This window comes from Mauremys reevesii, linkage group 1, assembly GCF_016161935.1.
Source record: "Mauremys reevesii isolate NIE-2019 linkage group 1, ASM1616193v1, whole genome shotgun sequence".
Classification (NCBI taxonomy): Eukaryota; Metazoa; Chordata; order Testudines; family Geoemydidae; genus Mauremys; species Mauremys reevesii.
In genome coordinates this window covers 221,279,219-221,301,812 of record NC_052623.1, presented here as the reverse complement: position 1 = coordinate 221,301,812, position 22,594 = coordinate 221,279,219, and the positions used below count along the sequence as shown (strand labels likewise).

Sequence of the window (22,594 nt, the reverse complement as noted above, 5' to 3'; positions counted from 1 at the left end):
TTTTGGTCTAAGAATTCCTTGACTGATAGCGGGGGGACGGGGACACAACTGCGAGGGTGGCAGCCCCTTTCCACAGCGGCCCCGCTCAAACCGCTAACAGATTCCCCTCCCCCCGTCTCTTTCCACGGACAAAGCGCAGGGCGGGCGGGCTGCCTGTTTCTGTTGACAGAGGCGGTGATGGTGGATTTGCAGGTGTGTGACTCACCCAAATCACGAGCTCTCTCCCACAAGAGCCGCAGCCCGCTCGCCTCTCGGCCGCAGTGGGGGAGGGGAGGAAGCAGCCCAATATTACGAAATTAAAGGTTATTATGGACACACGAGCCTGCATTCATTAGTCATGCTCCGTTCAGAACAAATGACACCGCCGCCTCTGTGCGCGCAGATCACGCTTCTCTGTAGCCCGCTCCGCCACCATTATCTGTGGCCCCTGCGTCATGGTGAGCTGCTGCTCTTACTCAGCCCTTTGTTTTGCTTTAGGCAGCAGCAGCAGCAGACACTGAGTCATGGGAAACAGACACAAACACGGCAGATCGCATCCCAAAAACAGAGAGAGGGGCCTGGAAAACTGCCCCACTTTGGGGAAGGAATAAAAACCTGCATAGACAAAGTAGAACAGAACAGTCTAGAATTGTCACCCAAATGTTTCCCATTTGACGATCTGTCCCCCCACTCTGCTCCTAGTTACCTTCCCAAATGCCCCTGCTAATGGCTTAGAAATGTTGGCAGGCATCGGGTAGACTGTAAAGAAATATCATTTCTTTCTATTTTTATTATTGTTGTGTTGTGTTGTGTTGTTTTCCAGCACATGATCCTCCCCTTGTACAGGAAAAGGTTTAGCCCTGAAGCCCGTTTGTAGCAGTAGCGTGTGGATCAAGCCATAGGACACAGAGCAAGGGGGGAGGACTAATTCTTAAAATAAACTTGAAAGAGTTTGAAGGCCGTATCTTCAGTGATGCAATGACGGATAATAACTACGTATTTCCAGGTATATCTTCATGTATTTCATTAACAGCCGTGTGCAAATGCGATTTAATTAACGTGCAGTCTCTCCTCCCTATTCTACAGGTGAGATGGTGCTGCCTAGAATGATGGACGCTTCTCCCTGTGACATCACAATGCCCAATTTGCTACATCGTTGTTTGTATTCCATGATCAGCTGTATCTCTGCAGCCTGGGAAACTGACACAAGGAGAATTCAAAGCAGCACCGAAAAACCTCAGCTCGTTTCAGAATTTGCTGTGACCCACTATCTCTGATATCAGGGGCTTTGGAAGGCACCTTTAATATATACAAATATATTTTATAATAAGAAATAACAGCATCAAAAGGAGAAACTTGAGAAACCAAAAAAAGACCAACAACATGAAGTTCCAGTACAAAGAAGATCATCCTTTTGAATACAGAAAAAAGGAAGGGGAGAAAATCAGAAAGAAATATCCAGACAGGGTCCCTGTGAGTGGAATATATAATTGTGTCTTCATATAGTGTACTGGTGGCTGCCCCCTGGGCTTGCCTTGCAGTGCTGCTTATATTTTACAAACAATTTGTGTGTCCTTGGTTTTATCAAATGTTCTGTGGTTTATTTTTTTTAAGGGGGAGGGGCAGGGAAGAGGAATTGGGGTTGTTATTATTAGTATATTTTAATGTTCTGATCTGTTTGAAATCTGCTGTCTATTTCTTGATCTGTGTTTATATACCTGTTTCTATTTATTATATTGTTATATACCAAGAACAATACCATTTGATTTGATATGTAAATAGGTGATGGGGTGTATCTCTCTGGCCCCTTCCCTCCATGATCTGCAGTAATTTAGCAGGGAAAAATGCTGCTAATCTTTTTTTATGACAGTCTGTGTTCATGTTGTTCCAGGGTGGAGAGGGAAGTTAACCATTTATTTACAAAATGGTGGAAAACAATATGTGAGTTAATCATATAACCTTCATGGAAAACTGGAGGGTCTGTATGATGTCATCAGAGATCTTCCTTTCATTTTATTTTTTGTTTTATTTTCTTTTGGCCTCTCTTTTCAATACAACCTTGCTCTGTTCTTGTCCTTGTAGACAAGAGAAGATTAATAGCAACCACTCAATCTTTTGACCTCTCATTTAATCTCTTTGTGGAAAAAAACACATCACATAGAAAACAAGGTCATGTTCTCCCAGCCTAGCTGTGCTTCCTCATCCAGAAGTCCCTTTGGAGTGCTTATGGAAAACTTCTGTCTTTATGATAATAATTAAGAAAGGGAAATGGCAGACTAAACTCATTACATTTCTGCAGTCCCTTTTATTAAATATTTTCAAAATGTTCTTTCTTTCCATCCCCATTGGAGATGTCTGTCCCAGATTTACCGTTCAGGGGCTACCTTCCAAAATAGTCTAGAATCCCCTGTGGATACAAGGGGAAAGAAAAACCTTGGCACACATTTTTGCTGCAATTCAGCACCATTTTCTTCCTTAGGAGAGGCCCCATGATTGGACTTGCAAGAGTTTATGCAAGTCAGAATTGAAGTAGTGCAGTGGCAGAGGTGTATGTGGACCACAGGAATGGAGCAGTAGTTGTTGCTAGTCAGAAATGAGGTGCAGAGCCATAGGTCTGGGATAATAGAGGGTGCCACAGGTCAAGAGTGAGGTCAGGATCTGTGGTGGAGTCTGAGGGACTAGTGTAGAGGGCTGTGCTGTGGGTAATGATGGATAAGTACTGCAAGAGCTATGTGGGGGCCCGAACAGGAATAGCAAGGGGTGAGGCAAGTCAGGATTGAGATGCACTGGTTGATCTGTGGGGGGAGGCCAGGACTAAAATAGCTGCGGGTTAGAGTGAACTGAAGAAGAAACTCTGTGTGCAGAGTTCTAGGACTGGAACAGCAGGAGGAAGTCCATCTGGCCACAGTGGAAAATACCCTCCTCAAAATCATTGACAGAGCTGTGTAGTGGATAACTGAAGGCACCGGCCAAGCATCTTTGAATCATTTCTGTGTCTGCCTTTCCTGACAGCTGGATCCCTGATGATGATGTCCCTTCAGCTGCTAACTCTGCAGTGCACCCGGTACATCTTAGCATTTTAGCTGATACAAGCGTATTGGCGCCCTCCCACGCTACAGCAAACACCACTCAGTGACAATCCGGAGATAATCTGCATTTGCCCTTTGGTTTTTCCTTTACCAAATGTCTCTCCATCTTTTTGCAGACAGATTCTCAAACCTTTGGGATCAGAATCACAGCTGAGGGTGAGGGGTGGAGATAAAGTTCCATGGACAGTTTGGCTGGAGTATGGCTATTTTGTAAAGGTTTCAGGTCCATGAGAATGGACACCTGGTAAATTTATTGTCCAGACAAATTGAATAGCTGTTGAAGCCAATCAACCAAACATCCCCATCTCATTCCTATCTCCATGTAAATTGTAGTCTCTGTTAAACTCTATTGGATCTCAACACTTCCTAGGATTTAGTAATCCCAATACCATCTTTTCTTCCTCTCAAGTCCCACGCTTCTTGTGACCTCTCCTTTCTTCCCCATCAAGATAAAAATCATGCTGGGATTCACCCTCTTATACCAAGAAGGTGATCTCACTGTTGTTTTCACAGGTTCTCCTTGTCAGTGCCTTGGGAAATGGAATGGAAGAAGGAAAAGTGCAACCCCAACCCCACAGTCATTCACTCCTTTAGTCTTCCTCCCCAACTCTCCCCCCACCCCAGAAACACACTACACAGTTACATGCAGCAGCTCCAGGAGGTGGCCAAGTGGTTAAGGCGATGGACTGCTAAACCACCATTCTTCACATGCGGAATACACAAGATCCCCAAACTATCCCCCATTCACAACATCTTCCCTATATCAACAGATTTACAATATCCTTTTTTTTAATATATATATATATAAACACACACACACACACCCCAGCTATCCCAAATCCACAAACACACCCCACTCGCCATACACATATGCAGTATCTTGGGAGAGTCAAGTCTCCAAACTTACAGAGATGCTAGGACCCACATTTTGAAAACCAGCCTGTGATTTCATGTACCAACATTGAGTGTGTCAGGCTGGATTTTGTTCACAACTGCTGGGGATCTGCAACTCCCATTGATGTCAGCTGGTGCTGTGAGAGTTTAGCACCTCAGCAAATCAGGCTGCAGGTGTTTCACGGTGGGTACTCAAAAATAGACACTGTTTTTGAAAATTTGGGCCTAGTTTTTTCTTGCCCTGATGTGCTATGGGCAAGCACAGAAAATTCCGCTTCTTATTCTAAGAAAATGAGTCCAGATGGCGTTGGGTGAATGATTGGTCACATCTTGAAACTATGTGGCCAGTCTCTACTAATCATGCTCAAAGTAAAATATGAAATCGCTTGCCTCCATGTTTCTCCAGAGAATCAGGTATTGCCAGGAAAATTTCTATCCAACTTCTGAATGGCTTCCCAGGCTCAGCAAAAAATTTCTAATGGAACGTTAAGTTTTCATGGAAGCTGCTCAAACCACCACATCTCTCTCTACTATTTGAGCACTTATTGATTTGGCGTTAAATATTTGTCCAGTTGTACCTGTAAATATTGCTTCCATAGTTCTGGGCCTCTTTGTCTGTTTGACTCTATATCTACTACTCTCTATATTCTTTTACGCAACATATAGAGGTAATTAGCCTGTGGGACTCATTTCCACAAAATATTATGATAGCCAAGAGCTTAGTAGGATTTAAAAAGTGGTTTATACATTTATGTGGATAATTAGAACATCCACAGTTACATTAGGTTAGATAAAATAATTATAAGGAATGTAAACCTTCATGTTTGCTATATATAAGCTAACCACTCAGTAATTGGGGTTAGGAAGAAATTTCCTGTGTGGGTTGGCTATTCTGTTATGGGGTTTCTTGTGCTTTTCTCTGAAGCATGTGATAATGACTACTGTTGGAGGCAAGATATGGAACTACTTGGACCATTAGTCTGATCTGATTTTGCAGTTCCTGTGGTCCAACCTTGCAACTGTTCCTCACTTCTCTACTTTACTCTTTGACACTTACTATTCCATTCCTTAGCTTCCCCCCACAGCTCTGCCACTGCCCGTCAATCCTGTTCTGCATTCCCCTGCCTTTTTGGTCCTCCAGCAGAGCTTGAGAGAATTTCCATGGGCCTGTAAGAACCATCTCCCTAAAGGGACCACTTATTTTTCAGTGATACTTTTTGGTCCACTCTCTTTGGTGATTCTCACGTCCTATTTCTCCCTCTCCAGGTTATTGTGGAGAAGGCACCCAAAGCAAGAGTACCTGACCTGGACAAGAGGAAGTACCTTGTGCCTTCTGACCTCACAGGTAGCAAACTCTGACTCCTTTCTTCCTGCATTCCAGTGAGGAAGTAATCAGGAATTCTTTGCACTGATATCATCATAATGAGAATGTGCTTTGCCGGGAGGATGGGAGGCCCAAGTCAGTAGTGTGTCTAGTGGTTGGAACCAGGGAACTAGGAATAAGGACTCCTGGATTCTAGTTTCAGTTCTGCTGTGGACTTGCCATATGACCTTAGACAAGCCACTTAACCTCTCTTTAACTTAATTTCCTCTCTGTACTTATTGCACAAATCTATCTCACAAGGGGGATTGTGAAGCTTAATTAGTTTGTAAATTACTTTGAGCTCTTTTGATGAATGGCTCTGTCTATTGCACTGTATTCTAATGACCTAGGTACTGTGTGTGTGTCACCACTGCCTTTTATTATAATGGGAATGATTTAGCTGTGTATCATAGCCCTCAATACAGCTAATAGCCAGTGGCCATTCTCCTTTAGCTCAAGTGGTTAGCGTCTACATCTTTGAAGCAGGAGGATGTGAATTCGTAAATACTCCCATCATAAAATACTCCCATCTAAGTGGCCATAGTATGTAGCACAGTGACAGTCATGAAGTTCCACTTCCAAATGCCCCAGGGTTTGTCACTGTATGATTAAATCTGATTTTATTTGGGGACATGAACAAAGGAAACATTTATAAAAATTAATTAAAGGAAATACATTTTTCCTGTAGTATATAATTAACTGCAGAACTTGTTCCCATGGAATAGGGTTCAGGCAAATATTTAGTGAGGATAGAGTGTGTTTTATGAATGAGAATAGCATCTGCAGTGACAATCGCTAAAGTAAAAATTACAAGGGGCTACAAGCTTCAAGATTTAAAGTGTCTGCTGATCATATGCTGGTTAGAAATCCTTGTGTCTCCCTTCACTAAAGCACTGCATGCTAGAATGAAGTGGAGGCGCTGTCAGAGACTTGATATGGGACTAGAGTGTCCAGTGGTCTGAATCAATATGGTAGAAAATGAGATAATGGTATAATCAGGACATTGGCCAGCTCTGGTAGACAGGTGATGGGACTTTGGACTGAGTGGTAGGTGGTGACCCTTAAGTTCCTGTTTTCTTTCCTGCATTGCCCATTTTTTCCTAGTCTTTACATAACACTTGTGGTCTCTTACAGTGAAACTGAGAGTGGCATAGCCCAAAATCAAATCCCAGGTCCCAGTGCATTTGTATTTTGGTGGAGAGGGTCAGAGTTCCAGCCTAGATCCAAATTTCATTTCAGACCTTTGTGTCTTTAACAGGTTGAACCAAAATCCCAAACTCAAATGACCGTGAACTTTGGGAAAGTTCAGGTGTAGATCTGAACTTCACATTGGAGAGCCAATCTCTAGAATGAACTAGTCATTCTTGTGAATACCATATCATTGTTTAGGGTTTATTCTTGCAAAGGTGTCGAACAGACTGTGGGGACGGGGCACATTTCAGGGCAAAAAGGTGTTGGGAACCTTAGAAGTGCAACTGGCTAATAAATTGCCCTTTCTCCTCTGCAGATGTACTGCAGGTCTCCACACAATCCCACACATTTTGTGTGATCACCTCATTTTAAGAGATGTCTGGGACTGGAATAGCAGGGGGGCTTGTGGGACAGGACTGAGGGGCACAGGACTAGAATAGCAAAGGGCTGCAGGGCAGCACTGAGGGTAGCTGATAGAGCTGGGATTTAGGGCCAGAAGAGCAGGAGATACACAAATCAATGTCCGGTTGCATTTGCAGAAGTTTGTGTGTATCAAGCATTCTCTTGACTTTCGCTCTGTGATCCCTGTATCAATCACATTCCACCCTCCACTGTTTCCCTTCCCTTCCTGTCCCTCTTCAGTTGGCCAGTTCTACTTCTTAATCCGAAAGCGGATCCACTTGAGGCCAGAGGATGCCCTATTCTTCTTTGTCAATAACACCATCCCTCCCACCAGTGCTACCATGGGCCAGCTGTATGAGGTAAGCCCAGCCCATATCCTTGTTATATTGCTGTAGTGGCTTGAACAACTTATACCCTAGAATAATTTTACACATGAGAACTCCTCACTCAGTAGAGCTAAGCACTGCATGCTTGATGATTCCTACTTGACACTAGCTCCTCCTTGAATGGAACCCTCCACTCTTGCTTGATTTCCATCAGCCCTCTTTGGAACGTTGCATTATATGGTTAGACCAAGGAGCATGAGGAATTTGGCAGAGGAAACAGGAATTTTAATAGTTCATGTAATGCTTAATTTATTTTGCTTTGCTAATGTAAGGGTGTTAGATTAGGAGTCACAGAGATTCCTGGCAGGTCCACATTTTTGTGATACAATGCAGTCTCCCTCCCATTCCTTCCAAGACAGATCCTGGGAGGAAATGTTGGTCTAGTGATTAGAGCACAGGACTGGGAGTCAGGCCTCCCCTGTTCTATTCAGTGATGTGCTGCTAACAATTTAATAAGGCTTCCACACATATATTTGGCTTTTGCCTGCGCTAAGCTCCATTTCCCAGCGGGTGTGTTTGTTCATAGCTCAGATGAGTGACTGGAAAACCTATTCATTTGCTTTCCTGTTTAAACAAAGACATTTTCTCTTAGCCAGGAAGAGGAACCACGCCAGTGGGCAAACAAACATAAAAAGTGCATATGCTGAAAAATACACTGAGTTTGATAGCACACTGCAGGGACCAGCATGCGTAATTTGAAATCTGTATATGAAGACCTTATAGGGGGTCTGAGGATCACCTTCCAGTGATCACTTTTTGAGAACACCTGATAATTGGTGCCATCTGGTCCATTCTAAATAATTTGCCCTTTTGAAAAACTTTTATGAACCCAAGGAACATTATCTCTGGCTGGGCTGCTTTATAGCTTTTTGAGATGGGGTGACTCCATCAAATGCAGGCGAATCTCCTCAATCTTCCCTTCACTGTAATAATGGCATTTTAAAAAGGGCTTCCTCAGACTGTCCTGGGTACAGTCATTATCCATCAGTAACCCTGGATGGATTTTTTTTTAATGAAGGTGATAGAAGATAAAGACACCAAGGCTCATTTTCAAACTAGACACTTAAGAAGAAGATAGGTCTAGTGGTAAGAGCTGATCATTGAGGCTGGAGAGATCTGGGGTCTATCCCTGTTTTAGCTGCAGGTTTTGTGTGTGAATTTAGGCAGATCCCTTAATCTCACTGTGTCTCAGCTTTCCTATCTGTAAAATGGGGTTAAGAGATGAGCTCTCAAGGTCTCTTCCAGCTTTGCATTTCTATGATTCTAAATCTGGCCCCTTGCTCTGAGGAAGGGCGAAGTAAATCTACAACATCCCTGACAGGCGTTTGTCCAACCTGTTCTTAAAACCCTCCAATGATGAGGATTCCACAGCCTCCCTTGGAAGCCTATTCCAGAGCTTAATTACTCTGATAGTTAGGAAATTTTTCTAATATCCAACCGAAATCTCCCTGGCTGCAGACTTAGTCCATTATTTCTTGTCCTACCGTCAGAGGACATGGAGAACAATTGCTTATGCAGCTTGTGTTCTGAACACTGGTGACTTTCAAGGTTTGTAAATTGCTGGGGTACTATGTATTTAACACCTCTCAGCTTTCTTTTCACAACCTAAGGGCCTGATGCTGAATGCCGGTTTACAACTTGCAACTCTCAGGATCAGGACCCTGAAACCTAGGGCCAGGCTGCTAACTGAGGATGCATCAACACTCCAATTAAAAAAAAAAGTGCAGTAGTGAGTCTTGGAGAATGGGTCAGCTGACTCAGGCCCATCGGGCTCAGGCTACAGGGCTATAAAATTGCGGTGTAGACATTTGGACTCAGGCTGGAGCCCGGGCTCCAAAACCTGGTGACAGCGAGTGGATCTCAGAGCCCAGCCTCCAGCCAGAGTGGGAATGCCTACTCTGCTATTTTTAGCCCCAGAGCACAAGCCCTGTGACCCTGAGTCAGTTGACCCGGACTCTGAGGCTCACTGCTGTGGGGTTTGTTTTGTTTCTTTTCCAGTGTAGATCTAGTGCCACATTCCTCCAACTCCCTTCTCACAACCTCTCAATGGCATGCAAATGGAAGGATCCATTTCTATTATTTCACAAGCATTTGGGGCAAAACCATTTCTCTCTGTGGACCAGAAACATGCACAAAGGAACCTTGCTGTTCTGTACTCAGCCATGTCCAGGGTGCTCTGTGGAGAAAGGAAATAAGGCCCTGGGGGTGGGGGAGAGTGAGATCGTGACAGAGAAATGCTCTTTCCTTTTGCTGTCACAGTGCACCCTGGTTGGGGATGTTCCCAGATGGTGAGTGTGTCTCATCCTTTCTTCCTTTCTCCCCTCCCAATCTCAGGATAACCACGAGGAGGACTATTTTCTCTATGTGGCCTACAGCGATGAGAGTGTCTACGGCAAGTGAGCGCTGGTCTCCGGGTGCACAGGCATAACGGACTGACAGGAATGGTGGGTGGGAGGGGGGATCCACGTCGGAGAGGAGGAAGATTGAGGAGAGAGAACTGGAAAAGAACTACATACACAATGTCATCATTTTCACACATCTGATTATTATTATTATTACTATTATTGTTACTTTTACAGCGGGGTGGGGGGAGGAGGGAGGAGACGTAGCTCGATGGAGTAATCTGACTGGCTGACAGAAAGTTCTGAGCTATGTGACTGGGAGGTTCCCCTTGTAGCATTCTGCCCCCTGCCATGCGTGGGAATTCTGTTAGCTAGTAACAGGGCCTTGGTAAGCAAGCCGAACTCGCACACCTTCCAGGTAGCAGTGGGGGAGGGAGGGAAGGGTTGCTGGGTGACAGTAATGTGAGTGCACATTCTCTGGACCTGGGAGTGAGTATACTGTACTGTCCCTCTCATGCTTACCTTCACCATCTATCATGGGTGTTCAAGTGCTTTGGTGCTCTGTGTGCCCATATGAAGTCCCTATGCTGGGCATTCTAGTTGGTGCCCACAAATAGTTCCCCTACTTCTCTGTTAACCTTTCCTTCACTAAGGGTTGGGAATTACCCAGGCTGATATGAGGGAGGTGGGGTGTTTTTTGTTTTTTTTTGTTTTTGTTTTTTAAACTGCATTCAAGTGCTGGACCAGACATGTTGAGAAAAACTTATTCTGCCCCTTCCATTGCAGCCCAGCCTGGTACACAAACCCTTTGGATTTAGTCTTCCCCTCCATGTCTCATCTATAGATCTTGCATGTTCTTTAAGAGCAGAATATTTCATGGCCCTGCACCCATTCTGACCTGGATTCCTGTTGCTGGGCAATACTTCCACACTGTGGCCAAGTAGTGGTATTTATTTTGGGGGGGGGGTGGGTAGTTTGAACATCATCAGAACAGATACTTTAGATATATGTTGTTTTTTTTCTGAGCCAGTATTATCCTTACAAAGGTACCAAGAGATCCCATCCCATGCAGGACTTAAGCCGTCAGCTTTTGAGTTGCACAAACAGAGGATGTTCCTGGAACTGCTATCAGTTAAATCGAGAGGGGCAGGGGGGAGGGAAGGAGTTGAATGTTGAGGAACCTTTATGTTGGAATTTGAGTAATAATAAAATAATTGAGTTTAATTACTGTAAACATTCCTCTATTAATGGGGATTGGAGGGAGGGACCTAAAGGTGGGGAGAAGACAAGGAGGAGGGGAGGAACAGATGGACCCCAGATGAAGGTGGGGGACATATGATAAACACTATTTTCATAAGATGATTCTACCCCAACTCCCTATATTTTCCTGGGGAGGTGACAATGGGGACTGAAAAATCTTAGTTAGCACTTCACTGGAGCAGAGAAATAAACAAGCAGCTAACCTCTGGTGACGTGTGTGAAATTTGTCCTATGATTTCTCTGTCTAACTTTTTGAATTGTTGTTCCACTAAAATGCATAGGAATAGAAGAGCATGTTGTGGATCAGGATTGAGGGGCATTGGCAGAGTGGTTTGGGAAGCCCAGGACTGGAAAAGCAGGGCGGGCTGCAGGACAGGCTTGAGGGGCATTGGCAGAAGGTTCTGCAGTGAGGACTGAGATGCACTGCTTTAGAAAGGGGAACAAGAGGAGAAACATATAGATAAGCGTTCCCTATTTGCATCATGAATTCAGGTTTGCTCTTCTGTTGCACGCCTCATGGGATAGTCCTCCTGGGATGATCTCACACTCAAAATACCATTATAGATCACTTGGGTATTGCCTAGAATGCCATGACATAATTCTCCCTCAGCCCTCTTTTCTCCACTCCTCTCTGCTTATTGGGGATTTCCTTGTCCTTTGGGTGGAAATCCATGTTGGCCTTTCATTTCACAAGCTCTGAATGTTCTGAAGGTTAGAAAATCCCTTTGGATGAAGGCATGCTGGGGGCAGTGTCGGCTATTGCAGTTCTCTCCCCCCAGGCTTGTGCTTGCTCACACTTACCTCTACATGTGTGTTTGCTCTCACTCACGCATGCTCTTGCTCGTGCATGCCCAGGGGGAGACAGCTGCAACCCGGGGTGTTTGATTTTGTGTCCCTACCTCCCCCTAGCACCGTGATGTTTGTGGGAATAATTCAGGCCATTTGTTACATGTGGGGTTTTATGTTTGGGTTAGTTTTAGGTTATTTTAACTGGATTGTGGCATTTACCTCTGTTTTCGCTCTAGTCTAATATTGTAAAAGGCAATGATGGTCATTTTTTTTTCTGTCTCGGTTATTCTAACCAGCTCCAGGTTCTTGTAAAATAAAGTTCATGTTGTATGGGCTAAATCAACCGATCAATAAAGACACATTTGAAAATCAGAGGATTGCTCTGGGCTGGATATTAAATGTAGTTGGCTGTAATACTTTTGTTTGTCACTTAAAATGGTACTGTCTCCCATTGGACAGGATATATCAGAGCTGCTCATTACTTCCCTTTCATAACACACCAGAGTTCCCTTCACATGTTAAATGTGTGTGTGAGAGACAGAGTGAGTGTATCCCGTCCCCTCTGGATGATACATATTGTATTTTTGTCTGTCTCCTTACCTAGTTGTTCACTATGGCATAACTATGACTCATTAAGGGACCTAAGCGGTGTGTGAGGACTTTGTAGAGTGGTATGTGCTGGGCCATTCCCTACTACTTGAAGTGTAGTAAACAAATCAAGCAGCAGTGCAGGGGAGCTCTCTGCAAATACACCACAGACTGGGATTTTGGGTAGGCTGAGTCGGAGGCTTCAACCTTTCCAAAGAATGGTGGAGACAGTGGTGGGCTAGGGCCCACTCTTTGCCTTGCCATGCAAATATGGACCTGCAGTGATGGTAGGCCAGGGCCTCTCCTCTTCCCTGCCTGCCAAGTGTATGGAGCAGTGGTGAGCCAGGAAGGGAGGAAGCCCAATGGAAGTTTGTAAGGCAATGGGATTGTGGGGCTCCTTGTTCATTATCATTCAATAACTGGATCAAACATGCTCAGTGGAGGGTAGTGAAGCACTGGAATGGATTATCTAGGGAAGTGGTGGAATCTCCATCGTTAGAGGTTTTTAAGGACCGGCTTGAGGGGCTGGGATGATTTAGTTGGGGTTGGTCCTGCTTTGAGCAGGGGGTTGGACTAGATGACCTCCTGGGGTCTCTTCCAGCCCTAATCTTCTTTGATTCTATAAATTCACAAGTAAAAAGGTTGTTTTAACTGCTGGCCCTGCACACTCAGCCTGGGATCTGAAAATGAAACTGGGCTGTTTCTATTTTGAACATCACCACTAATAAAGGCTCTCCCTGCCGAACTAGGGTCTTGGTGACACCTGTGCATGCCCACAATCAGCAGTGGGTTTGCACAGATATAACTGATAAGAACTTAGTAAAAATTGTGTTGGTGATGCACAGGAAGGAATAGGCTCTTGGCCCCAGATCCTCAGGGGTATTTAGGCACCTAAATACCTCTGAGGATCAGGGTCTTGCCTCTGAGCTGTGCTGACTCTACAGGGTCAACAGGAATAGAGTAAAAACTTATTTTGGTCACTAAGGTCTGCAGCTGTGACTGATACACACAGGCAACTGAGCTGCTGTGTAAGAAGGGGCCAATCTTATGTAATTTTCAGAGTGGAAACACAGACCAATGTTAAGCTTTTGCCTTTTGTCCTGATGTCTTTTGAGACTGGAAATAATTCTCCTTCTTCCATAATGTAAACAAAGGGCCCATATATAACACAATGGTTGCTATTCTAGTGTCCCCTATCATGATTAAAACACAATTCCATCCTGTGGTCTAAATGGAATTTGATCATGACTCTGGACATAGAAAAGCTGCAGGGACAGTTAAAATAGGGTTAGATCCTCCTCACTCTGTTAGTTGGACTCATGTTCTCAACAGTGCATTTCTGAACTGTGTGGTAACTGGGTTCATGGCAAAGCTGTTTTTATGGACCCATATTTTGTCTACAAGCACACCGTATTTTTCTAACCAGCTTGCAACATTCTCCTCTGACATGGTTGAAACAGAAAAGGGGAAGGGTGTTGTGGTCCACAAAGCATCTTATTTGCAACATGATGATGTTTGTGTGTCTGTCCCTGTCCCACTTTCTCTTTAGATTAGTGCAATCTGGTCAAGGCCATAGCATAGATGTATCCAGACAGACAAAGAAAAATGCACAATGGACACCTTTGAGAAACCTGATTTGCTTCATAAATATGCAAAATCTCATCCTGAGCATGGGTACTGGACTTACTAACTTTGGGAATACTTGTCTACCATGTCATGCCAATAGATTTATTGAAATTGGCTTTAGAGAGAGAAAGACCCAAAGGAAGCTGAGGACCCTTCTGGTTAAGAGAGGTTGGATAATTAACAAGCTGCCTTGGCTCATATATCTGCACCTGGGACCCTTTTCTCATGGGGTTGATGCTTCATTTCAAACAGACAAAGAGGTGGGCTAGCAGGGAAAGGCCAACATGGAGCCAGGGGAAATTAAAATTGTGTCAAGGCTGATGGCTGCTACCTCCCCACCTGGTCCCACTGTGAATGGAATCCTGTCAACACAGCAGCTTCTCAACTATGTTAAGGAAACTAACGGCATTCTAGTTTAAATACACTTAAAAAAAAAAGACAATTGCGCATTTTGTGTACTGAGAAAAAGAAAAGATTCTGACTCCTGAAAGAGTGCATCAGGTGTAAATCTCCCATGCATTCAGGTTGTGGTGGACTGTAATAGTCCTTCCTCCCTGAATAAATCACAAACTAGGATGAGTCTTCTCTCTGATGGGGAGACACCTGCAGGACTGACACAGGTAAAGCATGAGTGAGTGTGAGGGATCATGGGATTGCAGCATCTTTCCCTGTGTTGCCAACTCTTGTGATTTTTATCCCAAGTCTCATGATATTTGATGTTTTCCTTAAAGCTTATGGAGTCCTGTTATTTCATAAGAGTTGCAGATTTCACGGAAAAGCTGAGTTTCTAGCCCTCATGACTTCAAAGAAAAGCTTGAAAATATGAAGTGACTGCACCTTATAAAGGCTCTGAAACCAGAAGGCAAATATTTGTTTTTAAATCTCATGTTTATTAAGACAGTCTTATGATTTCTTGTGGACCTGACTCATGACTTTTTAACTCTTTGAGGTTAGCAATACTGCTTGCCCAAGGAGTTTCAAAGCACATCTGGCTCCTGGAAACACTCAGGCATACTTAAGGGAATAAGTTAATTTAAGTTTTGCAGAACTGGTGATTTCCAGGTGAATGACCCCTAGAGAATGGGGGCCTGTTTCTCTCCCCACCATTGCACCTTGGATATGCTGCTTGGATAGTCATTTACAGCTGTGCAAAGTAGATGTAAAAATGCTACCACCAGTGTATGTGAATGAGTGGAGCATTCTGGTTTTATAGCATTTTACACATAAGAACAGCCATACTTGATCAGACCAAAGATCTATCTAGCCCAGTATGCTAATGGTCAATAGTGGTCAATGCCAGGTGCTTCAAAGGGAATGAACAGAACAGGCAATCATCAAGTGATCCAACCCCTGTCATCCACTCCCAGCTTCTGGCAAACAGAGACTAGGGACACTCAACCCTACCCATCCTGGCTAACAGCCATTGTTGGACCTACTATCCTCCATGAACTTATCTAGTTCTTTTTTGAACTCTTTGTTTTGGCCTTCACAACATCCCCTGGCAATGAGTTCCACAGGTTGACTGTCCCTTGTGTGAAGAGCTACTTCCTTTTGTTTGGTTTAAACCTGCTCCCTATTAATTTCCTATGTTCCATGGGTGTAAATGACCATCCAAGGTATAGGCATCCATAATCTGGAGATGGATGTATTACTACAACCAGAGAAGCCGAAGGGGGTTGGGCTATTGTATACAACAATTAATTGGCCTACCTTCCCTTTCTACCATAAGCCCTCCACAATCCACTGGACAAGCATTCTCAACTTAAATGACTTTTCTGAAGCTGGAAAACTGGCCCCGTTCTGTACAGGCAGTCCCCATGCAGCTCAATTACCTCATGGTGAGAAATCATGCCTACTCCCCTAGATAAGTGCTCCTACACTACCCTCCTTGATCTACTGCCCATACCCCCCTCTTAGGTTCAACCTGCCTTCCCAGAGTTAGAGCACCCCTCCCCGCTGCTCTCCTCTGACATTGCTCGGCTCCATGGGGAAAAAGCCAGTCTTAGTGAAGACTAAGGTAGTGAAGACAGATTTCTGTGACCTGACAGGTGTAACTTCTGTAATATGTGACTGGGGCAAGGGCATGCAGATCAGTTCCTCACTAGCACGGCTGTGTTTCCCACCTTTAGTACACAAGAGATCTTGCCTCATCCCCATTCTCCCCACTGTCATCACAGAACATAATCTCCCCATGCAACCTGTCTCCCGGCTGCCAGGGCATCCACCAAATCTTTGTGCATTCCACCTTGCAGTCCTTTTCCCTGCTGCTGGAAGCCTTCCTTGATTGATCCCCTTAGACATACCCTCCATCTCCTGCTGCCAGTTGGCCTAGGAAGGTGTATATGCCCAGGGGACCACAAAGAGAACGGTCAGCAGGTGAGAGACATTGTGAGTGGTTGGACTGGAGAATTTTCCAAGGCCGTTTGGAGAGGAATCAGAAAGTGTCATCTCGCCCCACCATGCAAGCCCTCAGCCCACTTCCATCCACAAACCCATTTTAGAGGGTCAGTATGGAGAGGAGATTTACTCTCTGGCTCTTCTCTCTGGTTATTTCTCTAGCTGGTGTTTGACTGAGGGTAGGGATGTGCAACAGGATTTCTGGGGACCAGCATGTCCCAGGGAGGTTTCTTTTCCATTTGGTATTGCTGCCTCCCCTGCCCTCCTGTTGTCTCCCTGAGGAGGTGACAGAAGGTTCCATGATTTGCTGCCATTCAGCAGCCTGGAGCAGCAGCACCTGCCTCCTTTCCCAGGGGAAGTGGGGTTTCATTACCAGCAGTGCAGCATGCAGGGCTGTGAGGAGTGAGTGGAAATAAAAAATAAACACACCACATCAGACATACACCCACCCACACACCACAGTCACCACATCAGACATACACACGTTCCCCACACCAGCCATGCAGTCATTCACACACCATACTCACCACATCAACCATATGCACATTCCCCACACACCTCATAAAATAGACACACATTCATGCACCACGTTCACCTACACACACCCCACATCAAACACATACATTCACACAGCACACTCGCCACAGCAAACAAACACACTGGCACCATTCACACAACACAGGTAAATGTGTAACTGCAGTGGAGGAGACAATACACAAACAATACACCCAAAGCAGCACACACCACACACATTTAGCATAGAAAAGTGCTAAATATTGTAGGGAAGTGAATAATGGTGAGAAAGCAAAGGAGGAAACACACACACAACACAACACAGCAAAGCACACCACACACCTGCATACACAGGGGCATGTGCAGACATTTTACTTTGACCCCTTTGGGGGGAGCATGTTCTGTGTTCCCCACTGCCCCACCGGCAGGAGCTCACTCTTCCTCCCCACCCCCCAGTCCCACCGGCAGAGGTCGCTCTCCCTACCTCCCCCCCACCCCGGGAGGAGCTCGCTCTTCCCTGGCTCCTGCCCCCCGCATGCCCTGGCAGACCCAGGGCCGGGAGGAGCAGCTCACCCACCTCTCTGCCATCGCAGACCAGCTTGGGGCCGGAGTAGTTCTGTGCTGCCAACAATTATTGGTAGGGGCTGTACCCCCCCTGCTCCCTCCCCCCGCACACACATGCTGAACCTGCCTCACACAGTTTAAGGGATTCTGTGTAAGCAGTAGGGAAAGAAGAGGGGGAAAAACCTCCACAGTAGGGACGTAAATAGTGCTTAAAAAGTTAACCATTTAAACCATTAAAATTCTATCCTTTAAATGGTTAACCGATTAAAGGGAGAGGGCCTGGGGTTGTTCTGGCCAGTGAGGCGGGGGCTGGGTCCGGGGGTGGGCCAGCATGGCAGGAGTCCAGAGTGGCGCGGCCGGGGCTGGTACCAGGGGCCGACTGGCATGGCTGGGGCTCGGACCGGGGTCTGGCCGACGCATCCAGTCAACACGGTCGGGGCCCAGCATGATGTGGGAGCCAGGGCTGGGATTTGGTCGGCACAGCACGGCTGGGGGTTAACAGTTAAGGTCGGTTAACATTTTACATCCCTAGCTACTCCACACCCAAATCGACACAAATACCAACTCCCATGCAGCAAAAGGGGCTGCTGGGGAATGTGAACCAGCTAGGAAACACAGGGGAAGTAAATACACAACACACACTCACTGAACAGAGGTGGATTTGGGAAAGACCAGGAATAGGTGGGTGAAAAGAACACAGCATGCTCACAACAGGGTACCTGCCTTACAACACACAGGCACACACACAGCCTCTTCTTGCTTACAGAGAGTGTATAATGAATGAAAGACTCCTGGGGCCAGAGAGAGAGAGCAAACAAGCATGAGAATGATTCTGTGACCTGGTGGTGGGAACACTCCCTTCAGAAGTGGGAGATCCAGTGCCCCTGTTCCTAGGACCCTTTTATTTATTATCCAAAGTGAAACAGCTTTAACAGGAGAGACTGAGGGACTCCCACATCAGAATGTCCCATTGCCCAGTGGTTAAACCACTCTCCTAAGAGTAGCAAGTCACTGTTTAACACTTTCTCCCCCTCAGGTGCAGGAGGAACTTGAACCAGGGGTGTCCTGCATTCCATGTGAGTGCCCTAACCAGGGATGAAAGTAAAATTGAACTCTTACCAGTACAGAGGCCAGCTCTGCCCCTGCCCCCCCCCCCCCGCCCGGAAGGGGCAGGGCCTTGTGTGGAAGGGGCAGGGCTGGGGCTCAGGGTCCCCTAGCCAGTGCATCCACGTTGCCTGGCCCACGCTGCCCAGAGCTCCAGTGGTGATTTAAAGGGCCCAGGGCTCTGGCTGGGGCAACTGCTCCTTCCCCCCGCCCCTTGTCGGCAGCCCGGGGGGGCGGGGAGGGGAGAGGCAAACTTTAAGCATGTTCCTTTGCTGCGGCAGCGCTTTAATGTTGCTGCCCCTTTTGCGCCCCCGTGTCGGTGGCCCTGCCGCTAGAGATCTACTTTAAGCAGGGTCCTTAAAGTGCTGCCATGATAGCGCTTTAAAGTCAGTTGTATGGGCCGGTACCGGCAGTCACTTTTTACCGGTATGCCGTACCGGCCCGTACCGCCTTACTTTCACCCTTGGCCCTAACCATCAGGCTAAAGATTATGGGGGAAGTCTGCCTATTTCACCTGCAGTGCCTGATCCGGTAAGCATGTTCAGACCTTGCCTACCAGGCGCTGCAGGTGAGTTAGACAGAGCAACACTTATCTTCCCCCAGGTTAAGCATTGTTCTGAGGCTTAGGCACCCAGACACATGGTATGAGGTTGCAGTGAACATGGTGAGAATCAGAAACATAGGCACCTAAGGAACTTTTACTGCAAAAATTTAAGTGCTGAGAGACATCTGAGGAGGATTTTTGTGACTTAGACACCTAAATCCTTTTGTGAATCTAGCCCTAAGTGATTTGCCCAAGGTCTGTGGCAGAGCAGGGACTTGAAGTAGATCTCCCAAGTCCCAGGCTAACATCCTTTCCTCTCCCCACCTTGTGTTCTCGGGCCAGATGCTCAGTGTGACCCAAGAACGGGGCTATAGGAATGTCCTGATTTTGGTATGTACATTCTGGTTCACCAAAAGAATGTCATGAGAGGGCTCAAATTAAAGCTGGGATCACACTCATCATTGATATCATTGTGAGAGGTATGTACAGTTACTATATAAGGAGCTATGTATACATACTGAAAGAATGTTTCAAAGACTGTATCAAGGCAGAGTTGACAAATGGATTTTCTGTCAGGCTAGAAATATTTATTCATGTCTCTCTGTTGAAACATAAACTAAGCACTGTCTCATTCACAATGGGCCCCCCATCTCCTGTCTAAGCAGATTGCAGATGAAGGATTTTAAGAATTTCAGAAAGGAACTAAGAAGTAGAGAAATACAATGGACGAAGAGAACCTTATCTTGAAATACACTTAAAAGGTTTGCTGGACTATATTTGGGGAACAATGAAGACACTCTGTCGTCCTGCATGTAGGAAGTAAGTAGGCAGTATGTTTACATTCATGAAAACAGGATCCCAACCAGTATAAGCTAGAAATGCTGCAGAAGGCGGTGGGTGACATAAGACTTCTTTAGACAGGAGGTAAGCCTGTTAGATTAAATTTAGTCTCTAGAAACCATGTTGTGGTTTTGTTTTGTGGTAACCTTTGTTTCCACTATCCTTACTCACTATGTCTTGAATCTTGAATCTTTGGTAATAAACTTATTCTTTTCTCCACTCTAAGTATAGCTCAGTGCTGTGATATTATGCCAGGTGCTGATCCTGAGTTGAATCATTCAAGCTGTTGTGTACACTTTTCCTTTGGGGACAGGAGATTTGGTATTTCTGTGAGCATTCAATGGATAAAGGACTGGACACTATAGGGGAATGCTTCAAAGGAACTTGGGGACTGGGATAAAATTATTATTAACCTGCAAGGCAAAGTAAGGGCTGGCATAGCCCAGAAGAGAGTGATTCCATGGTGCACAGACTAGGGATGTCAGGGAACTGGTATCCAGTTAAGCACAAGCAAATCTCCCTCACACTCTAGGCAGTGGATAGAAGGTGACTCACAGACCCCAAGAACTGTCACACTCAGATATTACAGTAATGAGCTGGGTATAAATATCTAAATAAACAGATTGATAAGATTAGATCTAGGGATTATGCAGCAATGAATTAAATGTATCAAGTTTAGGTCCATGCAATGAGTACAGCAGAATTAACCAAACCCAGAAAAACAAAAGTCAAGTTGCACTGTAATTTTTAAAAATGTATTTTATAAATGATGAATAAAACAATACAAGCCAGGCTGTATTTTTTCACTACAAAAATCTTGTGTTTTTATATAAATACAGTAAATAAAACCAACTGAGATACAGCAGGAGAAATCCTTGTAAAAGATTTTTCTAAAAAAAAAGTCTTTGGATAACAGAGTGTGAGCCCAATTTTCAGACATTTACAGTTTCAGTTTTAGTGTCCAGATGCAAGGTGTGAACATTTCAGGCCTGAGTTTCCCCTGCACTATTCTAGTTTTGCATCAGTGTAAATTCATTGGAATCAATGTGTTTACAGAGGCACAAAATTGATGCAATGGTGAATCTGGCCTTTCATATTTATGTTTTTCTACTTTACACTTCTATGGCACTGTTTATGTGAAAAGCACTTCAGAAATATTGACGAATTAGCCTCACAACACTCCTGTGAGGTAGGTGAATATTATTAGCCCCATTTTACTGATGGGGAAACTGAGGCACAAAAAGGTGATGTGACTTGCCTAAGGCCACACAGTGAGGCAGTGGCAGAGTCAGAAATAGAACCCAGAATATTCTGACTCCTAGAACCCCATTCTAATCACAAGACGACACTCCCATGTAGGGTACATCTATAGAGCATTTTGGAGACAGCAGGAGCAAGTCTCTCATACCAGCTCGACAGACCCGGAATCATGCTAGTGCTTTAAAAATAGTTGTATAGACAGAGCTTTGACGTTGCAGCTTTGAAGCCCACCTCATTCCCTAGACTTCAGAACTCAAGCTCCTGCTGAGCTCACAACGTCAAAGCACCGTCTATACAGCTATCTTTGGGGCGCACGTGCGAGCCCCACTGGCCCAAGGCTGTCGACCCAGGTCCTACTTGCTCTAATATGTTCTGCTGACATACTATCAGGTGCTTGGTTCTAAAAATTGATCTGTATGTATATATCTTCTCTTCCATTACCTACACAAACACCTGGCCTTGTTTGACATTCTGTGAACCCACAAGATTAATGTGGCTTCTTCTCTGGTAGAATATCAATAGAATGTTAATTAGCTTACTGTGAGCACAGCTTATTTCATGGCTCAATGATGCATTTAACTGTGCCTTTTTTCAATATAATATGTCTGTTTTTAAAAATGTCAAGGCAGGACTGGGGAAATATGTTTTGAATTTTCCTCCCCTCTTACATATGAAGGAGAGGGGTCTTTTTCTCTTGTCTTTTTTTTTTTTTTGACACCTATATATTTTTATTGGCTGATTTATTTGACAAGGTTCCAAGGACAGAAAAAGTTTGAGTAAAATGTTCAAATGTGTATCAGGGATTTAGGATCCTAAATCCCATTTTCAAAAGGGATTTGGGTACATAGGCCACATACTTTGCTCTGTTTCAGTGTTGCAAGACCTAAGGCCCAGATCCTCCGAGGTATACAGGCTCCTAACTTGCATTGATTTCAATGGAAGTTAGGAACCTAAATATCTTTGAGACTCTGGAGCTCAGTGACTTAGATGGTTAAATCCCATTTTCAGCCATGTACATTCAATGAGATTTGGGGAATATCTACAGATATGCTATACTACCAGTATAGACATTTTCTTCAGTTACAGAAGTGGTTTTTCCGTTGATACAGGTAATCCACTTCCCTGAGGGGCAGAAGCTAGGTTGATGGAAGAATGCTTCCATCAACCTAGGCAGATCTACACTGGGGCTTAGATCAGCTTAACTACGGTGCTAAGGGATGTGAAATTCACATCGCTGAGCGATGCAGCTAGGTTTATCTAAATTTAAAGTATAGACCAGGCCTTAGGTTCTTGAGTCACTTTTGAAAATGGGATTTAGCCATCTAAATCACTTAGGCAACAGTAAGCAGAGCAATTCCTAAATGCCTTTGAAAATCTGCATTTTATGAACCTAATGGTAGTTAAGCATCTAGGTGCTTTTGAAAATCCCAAGAGGCCCCAATGAGCAAGTTTAGCCACCTAAA

The 22,594-nt window shown here is 44.9% G+C and overlaps 1 protein-coding gene across 1 annotated transcript; it reads left to right on the top strand.

Moving 5' to 3' along the window:
- Positions 1–509: 509 nt before the first annotated feature.
- On the top strand, positions 510–12,067 carry LOC120381883 (gamma-aminobutyric acid receptor-associated protein-like 1). Its single transcript, XM_039500045.1, has 5 exons — positions 510–985; positions 1,066–1,452; positions 5,229–5,307; positions 7,159–7,277; positions 9,639–12,067. The coding sequence occupies exons 2-5, from the start codon at positions 1,363–1,365 to the stop codon at positions 9,702–9,704; spliced, it is 354 nt and encodes a 117-aa protein (XP_039355979.1). The 5' UTR covers positions 510–985; positions 1,066–1,362; the 3' UTR covers positions 9,705–12,067.
- The last annotated feature ends 10,527 nt before the right edge of the window (positions 12,068–22,594 follow it).